The sequence below is a fragment of the Pongo pygmaeus genome, chromosome 5 (genome assembly GCF_028885625.2).
Source record: "Pongo pygmaeus isolate AG05252 chromosome 5, NHGRI_mPonPyg2-v2.0_pri, whole genome shotgun sequence".
Taxonomy (NCBI): domain Eukaryota; kingdom Metazoa; phylum Chordata; class Mammalia; order Primates; family Hominidae; genus Pongo; species Pongo pygmaeus.
The window spans coordinates 29561609-29575767 of record NC_072378.2 but is presented as its reverse complement, the minus strand read 5'-3'; the positions used below and the strand labels follow the sequence as shown (position 1 = coordinate 29575767).

Here is a 14159-nt window from a genome sequence, read left to right as displayed (position 1 = left end):
GTCAGTCTCTCAGTGTTTGGTTTCTTCCTACCATTTTTTCCCCCTAGGACCAGCCAGAAAGCAGCTTTTTTTTTCGTCCCCCCCAACAAGGAGCCCACTGTTTCCTCTCCCAGCCCAAACTCAGGCCTACGAACAACAGCAGCAACACACACACACACACACACACACACACACACCCTCCACTTCAAGGTATAGCCAAGAGCTTCTGGAGCCGTCAAAAAGGTCTGTACCTGCTGTCTTTAGAGCTTCCAGTTTGCCCTTGGTCAAGAAACACTGTTTGCCAGGCCCTGCTGGAGTACATTAGGTAATACTGGCTTCTAAACCACCCGGAGGTTCTTTTTTCTCTTGTCCTTTTACTCCCTTCGTACTTCAATTTCTCTCCTTGATGTCCCCCTCCCTGTTTTGTTTTTTGCCTCCAATCCGTTCTGCGCGTTCCCTGCAGAGCAGGCGAGTAGCAATGCTGCTGGACCATGGAGCTGCTCTAGTCTCCCAGAAATCTCTTCTACACCCAACCCTTCTTGCGCTTAGGTGGTCCTCAGTCCCCCTCCCCCACCTCCTTCTGACCCAGGCTTCTTTCTCGCCCTCCGGTCGCAGTTCTCCTGAGCATCTGCCTCTGCCTCTCTCCTCTCACCCGGATCCAGGGCTGCCTTCTCTTTGTGCAGCCGTCCTTCTCCACCTTCATCCCAGACTCCCTGTCTCAGCGCCAGCTCCTCTGCCTTTGGCTCGGGTTCCCTCACCCCCACCCCAGCTTCCAGTTGTTTGGTCCGCAGGTCCCTCGGCAGTGACCGGTGCCCGCCGACGAGTGCGTGTACACCAGTGCACCTCCCTCTCCCCCACCCCTCATCCCCGCGCCTCTCCGCCTCCCGCCCCACCGCGCTGTGGGCGGTCCAGGGCGGGGCTGGGATCCGGGGCGGCTCCCGGGGCTCGGGTTGTGGGAGGCGCCCTCTCCCCGGTCTTCCCCTCTCTTCCCCCCGCCCTGCCTTCCCCTGCACCCTCCTTCTTCCCTCCGCCCGGGAGCTCTCCCCGGTCCCCGGCGCCGCCTCCTTCCCTCCCGGCTCCCCGCTCCCGTGGCTGCCGCCGCCCCGGGGAAGAAGAGACAGGGGTGGGGTTTGGGGGAAGCGAGAGAGGAGGGGAGAGACCCTGGCCAGGCTGGAGCCTGGATTCGAGGGGAGGAGGGACGGGAGGAGGAGAAAGGTGGAGGAGAAGGGAGGGGGGGGAGCGGGGAGGAGCGGCCGGGCCTGGGGCCTTGAGGCCCGGGGAGAGCCGGGGAGCCGGGCCGGCGCGCCGAGGTAAGAGCCAGGGTCCCGGGTTAGCAGGGCTCGGAGAGGGGGCGCGCGGCGTCGTGGGGGAGGGGGCAGTGGGCGCAGGGCCCAGCTAGGGGAAGCGGGGCTGGGGGAGAGGAGGAACGGCGGGGATGGAATCGGGGAGCGCTGAGGCGGCCGATGCCGGGAGCGTGGGCAAGCCAGGCTCCTGCGAGCCGCGGGGGCCGGGGGAGAGGAGGTGGTGAGAGGTGGAGTCCCGGGAGGGTTGGGGGCCGAGGGAGGCAGGAGGAGGGTGGGGACAGGCTTTCTCTCCTCCTCTCCCCCCACCCCGCGCGGGGCTCCGCCCCCGCCTCCTCCGCGGGGCGCTCTCTTGGTCCCCAGGCTGAGCCCGGTCGGAGCCTGCGAGGCAACCGGCAAGAGGTCGAGTAGTCTCCGGGTGCGGGCCGCGCCGGCGGGGCTCGGTCCTCTTCATGGCCGCCTCTCACTTAGATGCTGCTGCTGCTGCTACTGGCGCCACTCTTCCTCCGCCCCCCGGGCGCGGGCGGGGCGCAGACCCCCAACGCCACCTCAGAAGGTGCATCCTTCTTCGACGACCTCGGGCCCTCCTTCGCCCCACTTCCTTTTCCCTGCATCTCCTCATTTCTGGTCCTCATCACGATCCCATCAGTCCCACATATCATCCCGGTCTGGCAACCCCTTCTGCTCGGCCCCACTTTACTACTGCTGACCTCCTTCTGTCACCCCACGTTACTATCCAGCACCTCTTTTCTCTGTCCACATTGCTACACTATACCATCTTTCTGTGCATTATTTTCTCCGCCTCAATCCCCTTTCCCAGCCCCACATTACTACCTCAATTATTCCCTTTTCTTGGTCCCACTTTGCTGTCCAGATGATCTTATAAGCCTCCCTTTATCCTCCTATCCTAATTCAACTCTAATATCCTCATTTAGCCTTTTTTTTTTTTAAAAGAAAAGCTCCACCCACATATCATACCCTTCATGATTTCTTAATTACTTTTCTTTCTTACCTCCACCCAGCACCCTTCCCTCCCCACTTGTGGGTTCTCTCATCAGCTTTAACCCCGGCCCTTTACTCTCTGTCCTTTAGCCAGGGGATCTGTACCTGTCCCCACTCTCACCCTCTAGTGCCCCATCCCTCTTCCTCTGTCCCCAGCCTGCCCACAGACCACGCCCTACTCTCCCCTTCCTCTCACTGGGGAGCCTGCCTTTTCCTCTTTCCCACCATTCCTCTCTGTATGCCTCCCCGACTCACCCCTTAGGTTGCCAGATCATACACCCGCCCTGGGAAGGGGGCATCAGGTACCGGGGCCTGACTCGGGACCAGGTGAAGGCTATCAACTTCCTGCCGGTGGACTATGAGATTGAGTATGTGTGCCGGGGGGAGCGCGAGGTGGTGGGGCCCAAGGTCCGCAAGTGCCTGGCCAACGGCTCCTGGACAGATATGGACACACCCAGCCGCTGTGGTGAGTAGCCTCGGAAGCCCCTCCCCTCTTCAAGACTATTCCTTTTCCTGCCGCAAACTTAGCATTACTGCTTGCAAGTCAGCACTTTAAATCCAGTGTACCAAAATTCACAAATACATTTATTGAATGACTACTACATAAGAGCAATTTTGCTCTGTGCGGTTGGAGGTAGTAGAGCTAGCAGCCTGCACAGTTCATTTCATCCTCCCTTCATTAGGCCACTGATCATTGGCCTATAACATTGATAATTCATCTTGTGAGTTATTCTCTTTGAGGATCATTAGTGGCAGATGATGACAAAAAAATTCTAAAATGATTTCAACACATTTTTGAATACCTCTGTCACCAACCCAGAGACCATATGCCCAAGAAACAAAAGCCAGTTTAATATTAATAGAAGCCAACTATAATAAGAAAAGCAAATCTGATTGTGCATCCAAAGTTATATACATCTACATATTTCAAAGCCAGAGAACCGCCCACTGTAGCTGACTTTGAAGAGATCCCATTTTGTGTGCTTATAGCCCCATCTTGGGTTCCTACAATGGTAATGTTTTTTTTTCTTTTGGGAATGTGTGGATGCTTGCAGAGGTAAGGGAGGATTGGAAGATAGGTAGGCAAATCCTTTTCACATGTGATTTTCTTTAGAGCAGGATGCTTGTGGACCCAAACCTGCACCTGAGTCCCCTGCTCTTTAAAGGGAAAGAGCCTTCTTCAACTCGCCTCTCTTCTTATTTTCCTATCTCTCCACAGTCCGAATCTGCTCCAAGTCTTATTTGACCCTGGAAAATGGGAAGGTTTTCCTGACGGGTGGGGACCTCCCAGCTCTGGACGGAGCCCGGGTGGATTTCCGGTGTGACCCCGACTTCCATCTGGTGGGCAGCTCCCGGAGCATCTGTAGTCAGGGCCAGTGGAGCACCCCCAAGCCCCACTGCCAGGGTGAGGGGAACAGCTGCCTGCATGCAGCTGATGAGGACGCTTGTGTGAGGATGGGAGTAGGGTGGGATTGGATAATGGGAAAGAATGGGGAGCTATAAAAATGTGGGGGAGGACATTGGAAAGGGGGAGATGAAAGTCCCTTTTTCCTCCATCACCTGCCTCAAACTTCCTCTTGCAGTCCCCGGTATCCTTTGTAGGTTGGGGGCTTCCTTCCTTTACCTTTTAAAAAAATCTTCCTGCTCCCAATTCTTAGGCCTCACGTTTTCTCTTTTCCTTTATGAATCTCACCTCTCTCACCTTCTTCAGGTTTAAATACTCCAATTTTCCCTTTCTCTAAACTTAGAAATTTCCATGCATCACCCTCTTCTAGAATTCATCCCTCACCATTCCTTATATACTTGATTTATTGTAAAGACTCAGAAATAAATCAAACATTCTACTAAGAAAAATTGAGAAGGGGAGCTCTGGGGGTGGAAACATTAGGGTAAAAAGACTTAAAATTGGAGGCAGCATTATCAGAAGATGAAGAACAACTCAGGGATGGGGTGGGAAGAAGACAGTCCTTTTCTATACCTCCCAGATAACCTCCATTATTCCCTAAGGGAATCAGTGTTGTGTCTACTTTTTTTTTTTTGCCACGTAATTTTACAAACTCTCCCTTTTCTAGACACCCGAACTCTCTGCCATCTTCTCTCCTGGGATGCAGCCATCCCATTCCTATGCCTCATACTTCCTCTACCCTGGTAGATTCTTACAAGATCCTTGGGCTTTACTTTCCTCATATAACTTATTCTGCTTCTAGTTTACCATTTTATTCTGGAAATTGAGAGTCCCATCCAGGGGTGGACTTATGACACTACTGAAACTTAGGCTTCAAGGTTCCTCACCTACAGGGCCCTCTTCCTGTGCTCTAATAATATAGAGGGCTCGATGGATATGTGTTCATATGGTAACAGGCTTTTGTAAAAATTGCAGAAATAAGATTTTAACAGCAATTGCTTAAAGCCAATTGTATGTGTAATTTTTTTCTTAAAGACTCCCAATTTTGTAATATTCAGGCACCACAGAACCAAGATCTGCCCCAAACTTAGCTATTGGCATTCCCGTCTCAAATTCTGTTGTCCTGTGAAAAATCGAAGAAGAAAATAAGTCCTGACCCCCAGACCCACCTTGCTCTTATCCCCAGGCACCCTCCCCTCAGAAACGCAGGCTTCTGCTCTCCCCGGTCTTCAGCATGGACAGGTGTGGGAGGGGGCTGGGGATCAGGCCAGGGAAGCTGGGCGCCGGTGGTAACTCTTCTCTGATCCCCGTCTTTCCTGCTGCCAGTGACTCGAACGCCACACTCAGGTGAGATGAGAAACCCTTACCGCGCGCACTGCAATGCCCTCCCCTTCACTCTGCACCCTCCACCCCCTGAAATTCTGCCCTTAGGCTACGGGGCGTCGTCCTTTGTCACCTTCCCCAACCCACCCCAGTTTGCGGCCACCCCCTTCCCACCCTACCTGTTTCCTGCCTCCAGTCCCGGTTTTCCACGAGGCTGCGGTCCCTCCTTGTCCCTGCTTGGCTACACTTCCCTGGGCTCCACCTCCTCCCAGACTGTGCCTCGCCGGCGTCAGGCAGAGCCCAGCAGAGGGCGGCAGGGTGCTGGGAGACTCTGAGCTCCCACCACGTTTTCCCCTGTGGGGTTCCTTGCGACCTTCTCTGGAACCTTTTCCAGCCTACTGCCTCCTAGGATTTCACCTAATGGACTTCCTCAGCCTGTCCCACCCATCCCAACCCTGGCCAGGCCTCTCGCGCTCTTCCCCACATCATTTCCTTCCGTGTACCCCTCCCTCGTCTTTTCTCAATTCCATGTCCCGTCTCCCTTTCTGAGGCTTCTGTCTACCCCGCCCCAGGCTCTCTTCCACGACCCCACCACTCCCTGAAACCGGCCTCCCTTCCGTACCCAACTCGTTCCCTCCAAAACCATTTCCTCTCCCCCACACCCTCAGTGCTTCACTGTATCGACTCATACTCCCACTTCAGACCTCAGGCGCCAGCCCCGTTTCTCTCCCGTCCCACTCGCATCCTTCCCTTCCTACCCTGCTTCCTCCGTGCTTCAGCCTCCCGCGGCTCCCTCCGCCCACCCCGCCCTCTTGGCACGCCCCGTCCCCATTTCTCCTCCCCTTGGGTCCCCTTAAGTGAGATCCCTCCCTTCCTCTTTCGTTCCTTTCCTCTTCGAGGTTGCATCCCCCCTCCCCTCCCCTCCCCGCCCCTCCGACTGTCGCTCCCACCTCGGCGCTCGCTTACCTCCCCGCCCCCTTCCTGCCTCCCAAGCTGCCGCCCGCCAGCCCCCCCCCACCCGGCTGCCGCGCGCCGCCCGTGACGTCAGAGCCCCCTCCCAGCCCCACATCTCCCTCCTGCTCCTCCTCCTCCCCTCCGTCGGTCAGTCAGTCCGCGAGGAGAGTCCGCGGTGGCGGCGACGGTGGCGAGAGCCGCGGGGGCCGTAGGAAGCCAACCTTCCCTGCTTCTCCGGGGCCCTCGCCCCCTCCTCCCCACAAAACCAGGGATGGAGGCGCCTCCCCAGCACCCTCTCAGCAGCCCTCCCCAGGAAAAGTGTCCCTCCTGAGCTCCTTCCGCTCCCCAACAGCTACCCCTGCCCCCCACGCCATGGGGCCCGGGGCCCCTTTTGCCCGGGTGGGGTGGCCACTGCCTCTTCTGGTTGTGATGGCGGCAGGGGTGGCTCCGGTGTGGGCCTCCCACTCCCCTCATCTCCCGCGGCCTCACCCGCGGGTCCCCCCGCACCCCTCCTCAGAACGGCGCGCAGTGTACATCGGGGCACTGTTTCCCATGAGCGGGGGCTGGCCAGGGGGCCAGGCCTGCCAGCCCGCGGTGGAGATGGCGCTGGAGGACGTGAATAGCCGCAGGGACATCCTGCCGGACTATGAGCTCAAGCTCATCCACCACGACAGCAAGGTAGCCCTGGACATGGGGGTGGGTGGGAGGTGGGGGCTTGCGGGGCAGGGGGCCAGCCAGCTGCACGCGCCCCCATGTGTCTGAGTCGTCTCTGGGATTGCGAGGCAGACCCCTCCCTTGTGTGACTGGCAGGAGATGGGCTGGGGGTGCAGGAGCTTGGGGAGAGTCGCAGGGGCTGGAGGTCCAAGATGAGGGTCTAGGGGTTCAAGATGGTTAAGCATGCTGCAAGGCAGACCCTTCTGCCCCGCTGCGGGAGTCTCGCAGAAGTGTCGGGGTTTGGAGAAACTGGTGGTGGATTTAAGGTATTAGGAGACACTGATCCTCTGAGGGAGTAAACTAACCCTGGAATGGGTTGGGGGTGGAGGCAATGTCAGAGGTGGGGAGCTGGATTGGGGGTTTACATTTACCATGGTAACAAGGTAAAATCTTGGCGTAGGTTGGAGCTGGAAGGAATAGGGACAGAATGAGGAAAATTTTGAGAGACTTGAGAGCTCTAGTTTATCATAACAAAACAGCAAGGTAGTGGTGAGCCCTACCTGACTCCTTCTCATCCCTCTATTCCCAACCCTGTTGAGCATTACCAGACTGTGGGATAGATGGCATATGGTGATTGGGGAAGGCTAATGATCAAGAGGTGGGCAGAGGCACTTGGAAAATGAATTGGATTGGGGATCCACATGGGAACCCCCACAATAGCATGGGGATGAAGAAGAGTCAGCATACAGGGAGAAGAGAACAGAAAAGAACGGCAGTGGGGGAGAGGGGCAAGGAGGTAGCGTGGGGATAATGAGAGATCTTGGGGCACCCTCTGGAACTTGGGTCCTGACCTTCCCTTCCCTTATAGCATTGTGGCCTTTAGGATGTGAGAAGGGAAATGGGATGTAGGGATTAGGGAGGTGAGTTGAGGGAGAGAGAGAAGGTAAGCAAATTTGGGTCCAGGGGTATTAGGGGATTGCTTATAATGAGGTTCTTTTCCCACCCCTCTCCCCTACATGAATAATTGGGGGTGTGGGGAAGGATGTGACACAGGGAAGGAGATTTAAGACCTCAAATTTATCTTCACTGGCATGTGGCCCCAGAGACTTAAGGAATTGGGTTAGGGTGAAATAGAGTACAGAAGGTGAGAATTTGGTGATCTTACTAAAGATCAACCTTGGGGTGGTCCAAGGATTTATATTCATTTTCAGAACATCACTATACACCTAGAAATAGATGTGTGTCTGGGATAGGTGTGTGAGGGGACAGAAGTGAGGTTGAAGGTAGGGTGCTTGAGAAGTGAGCACAAGGATTATCAGGAGCTTGGTGAGAGAACTTAAAATCCTTTTTGACTGTTACTTTCTCGTGGTTCTCAGCCTTCAGTGTACATAAGAATCACCAGAGGAGTTTGTTAAAAATACAGATTCTAGCTTCTTGGTCAGGGATGAATCCCAAGTATTTATCTGTATTTTTACTAATAGACATCCTGTCTTGGTGGATTCCTGAGCTGTAAGCTAACCCCAGAATGCCTACGGGAAGAGCAGCAGGGTACAGGAAAATAATTAGGTATTAGGGTACGGGAGGCAGGAAGAGAAGTAGAGGATCAGATCTGGTAGAGGGTCAGACTTGGGACAGTCAGAGAGATCATTGGTTTTGGGGAGTGGAGTGTGAAGAAAATGACAGGGAGAGATGGGTGCAGGCTTTATGATAGGGAATCACAGGAGATAGGGGAGGCCTGGCTGTGAGCTCAAACTCATCCACCATGACAGGTGATTCCCTGGAGGTGGTGGGGAGCAGACGCGGGACCTGGGAGAAGGGAACTGGAGAACATATCAGAGGCATCAAGCGGGGTGGGATGGGAAGGCAGAAGAACCGGAATGTGTCAACTGGAATGAGTCGGTTTCCTGCCTGCAAATCCAGATTCTTGCAAGAGCAGAGAGAGGGAGGAGAACTAAGGAAGTCTATTGGGGAGGGGGAGAGAATCACGTGGTGGAGAGAATCTGCAGTGATGAATAGTGTGTGGAAGAGGGAAAGGGTTGCAAGAAAAAGTAGATAAGAAATCAGGAAACAAAATGGGGGGCATGCATTGCCCTGTTGATATATATCTTATATGTTCTTGTATGTCCTCATTGTTCCTATTAACCCTTTCTTTAGATGAGAAGTGGAGGGGCACTGAGGGGCTGTGGGAGAAGCTGGGAGCAGGATCTGGAGTAATAGATGTGGGGAGAGTGCAGGAAGGTGGGTCCTGAGAATGGTAAAGATTTACAAAGTTGCCCTAGTGGGAGGCATAAAGAGAAAAGCTTCCAATGTGTTGAGCACTGCCCTTGGCCAGGGTGAGGGTAGGGTGGGCAACAGAGAATTCTCAGTGAGTGCTGGTTCTTCAGATTCCAACAGCTTCCCCTGGCTCCCCCTTCTCCAACTTCCCACCGTGTCCCAAATGTCAGGCCTCAGTGGGAGGTAAGCAGGCTCCGGAGTGCTTTCTTTATTTCCTTTCTACTTATCCTCCCCTCCCGGCAACATTTCACCCTCCATAGTCCCCTGAGCCCCCTGTCTGTGTCCCCTCTGCCCTGGCTCCCCACTGGCTGCCATTTCGTCTTCACATGCATTGGGGTTCCAGCAGCTTCTGAAATGTCATATATCAGTGGGAGGGGAACAGGCAGTGGGAGACCCAAGGCTGGCCCTTCCTCCCCCATTTCCCCTCCTCCCAAGCTTCCTTTCTTCTCCAGCTTTCTGCTTGTTTACTTTCCCTAGCTCCAAGCCTCTCTTTAAGGCACCTCTCAAATTGTCTGGTTTCTTGAGTTCCATTCTATTCATTCTCTCTGTTCTTTCCTCATCCTACATTCTTCCCGGCTTCCACCCCCCAGTGTCTTTTTTTCTAATGGACCTGTCAAATGTCAGCGCCCAGTAGGAGGGATGGATCACTGAGCGGGACCCCCTACTGGTCTTGTTCCTGTTCTCTCTTTACTTATCACTAGCTCTGAAAAGAGAAGAGGGAGGAAACAAATGGAAGGTGGGGAGAAGGGGTTTGCAGAGGTGAGGAAGGAATTTTCATAATATGGCTTTGAGCAAGCTATCTGGGGACATTGAAAGAGTTTACCATACTCCTACTGACTCTTCTTCCACCCACTGGCATTTGAAGCATAGAAACATGGGGTAAAGGGCCTGGTGACAGAGGGAAGGGGGATGTCTGAGGGTGAGCTGAAAGGAGGTAAGGTGGTATGTTCATTAATACCAAAGGAGGGGTGTTCAGGAGAGGTGATGGGTAAGGCTCCAGATGGAAGACAGAGAAGGAAGTTTAATGAAAGAGGAGAAAAAAGGCACTTGACAGGAAGAGATGGCAGAAAGGAGAAGAAAATGGTAATTAATGATGAAAGTGAGTAATTGAGAAAGGAACTAATTTGTTCAAGAAAGATAAGAATAGGAATTGCAGACAGGGGAGGGGCCCCAGGAGAGCTTGCCCTCCTCTCCTCTCTTGTCTTTCAGTGTGATCCAGGCCAAGCCACCAAGTACCTGTATGAGCTGCTCTACAACGACCCTATCAAGATCATCCTTATGCCTGGTTGCAGCTCTGTCTCCACGCTGGTGGCTGAGGCTGCTAGGATGTGGAACCTCATTGTGGTAAGCAGGGCTATGGGGGTCAGAAGATGGGGTCATTCCCTTTTGATTTCTACTGAAGGGACGATGGCGATTGCGGGTTTGTATTGAAAAGGAGTGCGGAGGACCTGCTACTAAGATTCAGAGTCCTCTGCAGACCTGAGCTAGGCAGCCTCCTAGCAACAGTGGCCTGACAGTGCTGCAGCTGACCTCTTTCTTCAGAAGGAATTGAAATTAGATCAGTGAAAGAGCATCCCGGTTGTGAGGGGTGTGTGGGCCTTTGAGAATCTCTTTTCCTTAGGCAGACCAGAGGTGGGGAGGTTTGGAGAGAGTAAGGAAGAGAAACCCAAAGGCAGGAAGAGGGTTAAAGGAACTCTTGGCCACTCTTGGTGTCCTTAGTGAACAGACCCTGTTGCACTCACTCTCCCTGCCCCACAGCTTTCCTATGGCTCCAGCTCACCAGCCCTGTCAAACCGGCAGCGTTTCCCCACTTTCTTCCGAACGCACCCATCAGCCACACTCCACAACCCTACCCGTGTGAAACTCTTTGAAAAGTGGGGCTGGAAGAAGATTGCTACCATCCAGCAGACCACTGAGGTCTTCACTTCGGTGAGGAGGGGTTGGGCAAGGGGTAAAGGGACATAAGCTCAAATTCCAGCGCCAGGAGATGTGACGTGAGATTCACTTTTAGGGGCAAGAGCTTGATTCTTCATTAAAAGAGAACGCATTCCATGTGGGTTAAGTGCAGTTCTTTCTGTAGCCAGGGGAAAGAATGAGTTGAGTTTTTGGGATCCTCTCTATCTTTATGATTCTATGATTTTTTTCCCCCTGTTTGATGCCCTGTTCCCCAGACATATAGACCCAGAATGACTCAGTTCTGTTAAAGTAGATTCAATCCAAAGTGGGGGCAAGAGATGGGAGGGAAGATGAGATAGGAATCCAGGAAGGCAGCAGATTCCAGAGGCTCTCAAGGTGGGTGGTGGGTGGGTGCGAATGGGAACAGAGGGGATGGAGCCAGCGGATTACAGAGGAGAGAGGGAGAGGAGAGAGAGAAAAAGACAGAGAGAGGAATGGGGGAGAGGAGAGAGAGGGGCAGAAAGACAGCTGCATGGATTTGGTAGTTGGTACTAAGAGAGAGAAGCCGACAGACAAGGAGAGGTTGAGGGGGAAGAGGGAGATTTGGCGGGGAGGGGGTGGGTAGAGAGGAAATACAGGCTCTACATCTGAAGAAGGCAGTCTGCTCCCTCCCTTTTATTCTATTCTTTGGGTCTTCTATCAACTGTGTTCAGTGGCCCTTTAATCCTCCCCCACTTCCACTCTGATTCAGACCATTCTTCTCTGATCCTTTGTCTGTCTGCCCATTTGCCTCTTGAGGTTGACATCATGCTGTCTGTCCCAGTCCTTGCCTTGTCTTTTCCTGGTTCCTCTATGTTTCTTTCCCCCATCTTTGCCTTCAGTGGTAGGAGTGGGTTAATGGAGTGGCTTCCCCCACACAGAGCCTCAGCAGGGGCTCACCATTCATCTTCCCACTTGGAAGCCACATCCTAAGACCAGATGCCTTCCCGAACTCCTGACTTCAGGGACAGAAGCTGTTGAAGGAAGGTTCAGAATGGCTGCTTCTTTGCTCTATCTGAGTGTTGCTCTGAAATCCCCAGTTAACCTCTCTGGTCTTTATTACCTCATACACCCTGCGTTTTTCCAACTTGTTTTTCATTTCCACCCAAGACTCTGGACGACCTAGAGGAACGAGTGAAGGAGGCTGGAATTGAGATTACTTTCCGCCAGAGTTTCTTCTCAGATCCAGCTGTGCCCGTCAAAAACCTGAAGGTCAGATGGCTGGGAGTGGTGGGCTCTGTTTACAGAGGGACCAAGCTGGGGGACAGTGACTGGTTGGAGAGGAAAGCCAGGCGGGGGCAGGTTTTGATTCTCTGAGGCAATAGCATCTCCTGGGGAAGTTTAGCTCCATCTTCCAATTGACGTTTATTCACTATACGTTGAGCGTTACCCTGCACTAAGCACTTTGGGATGGGAAATCAAAGCTGTGAAGACGTCTGGCTTAGCCCCTCAGGCATTCCCGGGCATCCCTCAGGAGCTGTTTCTTTCTCTGTTCTGTAGCGCCAGGATGCTCGAATCATCGTGGGACTTTTCTATGAGACTGAAGCCCGGAAAGTTTTTTGTGAGGTGGAGTTGGATCTGAAGAGGGGGGGGCACTGGGTGGGAATTTCCCTTGGTTTTCTTGTGGGGCCTCCTCTCGGCATCTGTGCCTGAGTTGATAGCATATGATCTGAGGTGGCGATTCATAGGATGTCTCTGTCTGTTGGCTCTGACTGCATCCCTTGTCTGCACACACATGATAACTTTCTTCAGATCTCATTTTTCTACTGCTTTGTGTTTCCTGAGAAGCCCATGAATTCCATCTGTCCTGACTGGCTGGAAAAGTCCACTCAGAAATACAGGGGCTGGAGAGAAACTTAGAAGGCAGAATTGTCAGCCTTTCCTACTATCCCCAAGACTTGTAGATTTCTCTTTTTAGTTCTACTGCTCTTCCTTGATTCCCAAGAGGCTAAATAGTGTCAAGTGAGATAAGACAAAATCAAACAAATGAGCAAACAAAAACTCAGCCATCCTCCTCTGTATTCAGGTGTACAAGGAGCGTCTCTTTGGGAAGAAGTACGTCTGGTTCCTCATTGGGTGGTATGCTGACAATTGGTTCAAGATCTACGACCCTTCTATCAACTGCACAGTGGATGAGATGACTGAGGCGGTGGAGGGCCACATCACAACTGAGATTGTCATGCTGAATCCTGCCAACACCCGCAGCATTTCCAACATGGTGAGAGTGTGGGGACTTGCAGGCTGGCACCTGGGAGGGTGGAGAGGACTGAGGGGGCCTTGCAGGGGAAAGGGTGGCAGGGAGAGGGTGCGGAATTTGGATATAAAGGAGAAGAGGGGGGCTGTGCCCACCCTGAACTTGTCTGCATTATGTTTCCTGTGGATCCTACCTTTGCTCTGACTTCCTTGGGTAGGAGAGAGAAAAAAAAAACGATAGAGTTGTATGTTCAGTAGGTTCCTGATGAGTGGAAGGGCTGTTACCATGGAGACGAGGAGCAGTTGGTGAGAAGTCAGGAGGAACCGGCGTTAATGATAATATGGATGCTTGTATACACAAGCACACCTTTACAGGAGCACTGTGTCTGGGCAGAATTGCATTTTATTTTCTTGGTGACTTATGTTAGTATTTTAGAGTTGCTTAATATTCACTCATGATTGATATGCAATTAGCTTGGATCCTGTTGCTTTTTTTAATGATTCTTTTTTTAGAATTTTATGTGGAGAAGGGGCTTTTGAAATCATTTAGCCCCAGACAGCTGGTTAATGACAGACTTGGAGCGAGGGGGGGCATTCTCTGATTTGGGAGGGCTGGGGCAGCCCTGCAGCTGAGGGGCAGAAGTGAGTGTGGGTGTGGGCGTAGGGGAAGAGGCTTCTTTGTTGCTCAGCACTACATTGTAAAGAGTACAGGAATTTTGGGTAAGCTCGATACGGCCAACTATGTGTCTGCTTATTATACCAAGTGTGTACCTGCTTTGGAGAGCATGTTAGGGGTGAGTTCGTGGTTGTAAAGCCCCAAAATAGCTTGATTAAAAAAGTTTTACTAACAGTGGCATTTATGTGGCACTTAGATTCATGATTTCAGGGATCCTAACAGCAAAACTCTGATGTGGACTTATCTACATTTTGTAGACCAGGAAAATGAGACTCAGAGTGGTTTAATGACTTGTCCCAGGTCATGCAGCTACTCAGCAGTCCAGCTGGAATTGAGTCCTAGTTAAATCTGACTCCAAACTGCTCTGCCTCATCACTTCCCATGGAAAACCATGAAGCCTGACTAAAAAGTTTGTAACTTTTTATCTGCTAACACTATTTAGCTACTGGCAGTTGCTGAGCAA

At 52.7% G+C, this 14159-nt stretch overlaps 1 protein-coding gene across 3 annotated transcripts in view; it reads left to right on the top strand.

Annotated features, from left to right (window-relative positions):
- The first annotated feature begins 959 nt into the window (after positions 1-959).
- The window catches only part of GABBR1 (gamma-aminobutyric acid type B receptor subunit 1), a 30934-nt gene continuing 17734 nt past the window's right edge, over positions 960-14159 (top strand). Inside the window, exons 1-11 of one of the 3 annotated variants that reach the window (XM_054491340.2) lie at positions 960-1289; positions 1752-1836; positions 2545-2748; positions 3502-3687; positions 5014-5034; positions 6482-6642; positions 10102-10236; positions 10651-10821; positions 11938-12039; positions 12328-12393; positions 12854-13045. In XM_054491340.2, coding sequence (XP_054347315.2) covers positions 1752-1836; positions 2545-2748; positions 3502-3687; positions 5014-5034; positions 6482-6642; positions 10102-10236; positions 10651-10821; positions 11938-12039; positions 12328-12393; positions 12854-13045 — 1323 coding nt within the window. In that variant the 5' untranslated portion in view covers positions 960-1289. The remainder of the gene's footprint in view (positions 1290-1751; positions 1837-2544; positions 2749-3501; positions 3688-5013; positions 5035-6481; positions 6643-10101; positions 10237-10650; positions 10822-11937; positions 12040-12327; positions 12394-12853; positions 13046-14159) is intronic. The other 2 variants (XM_054491341.2, XM_063665950.1) reach the window with 2 other exon arrangements.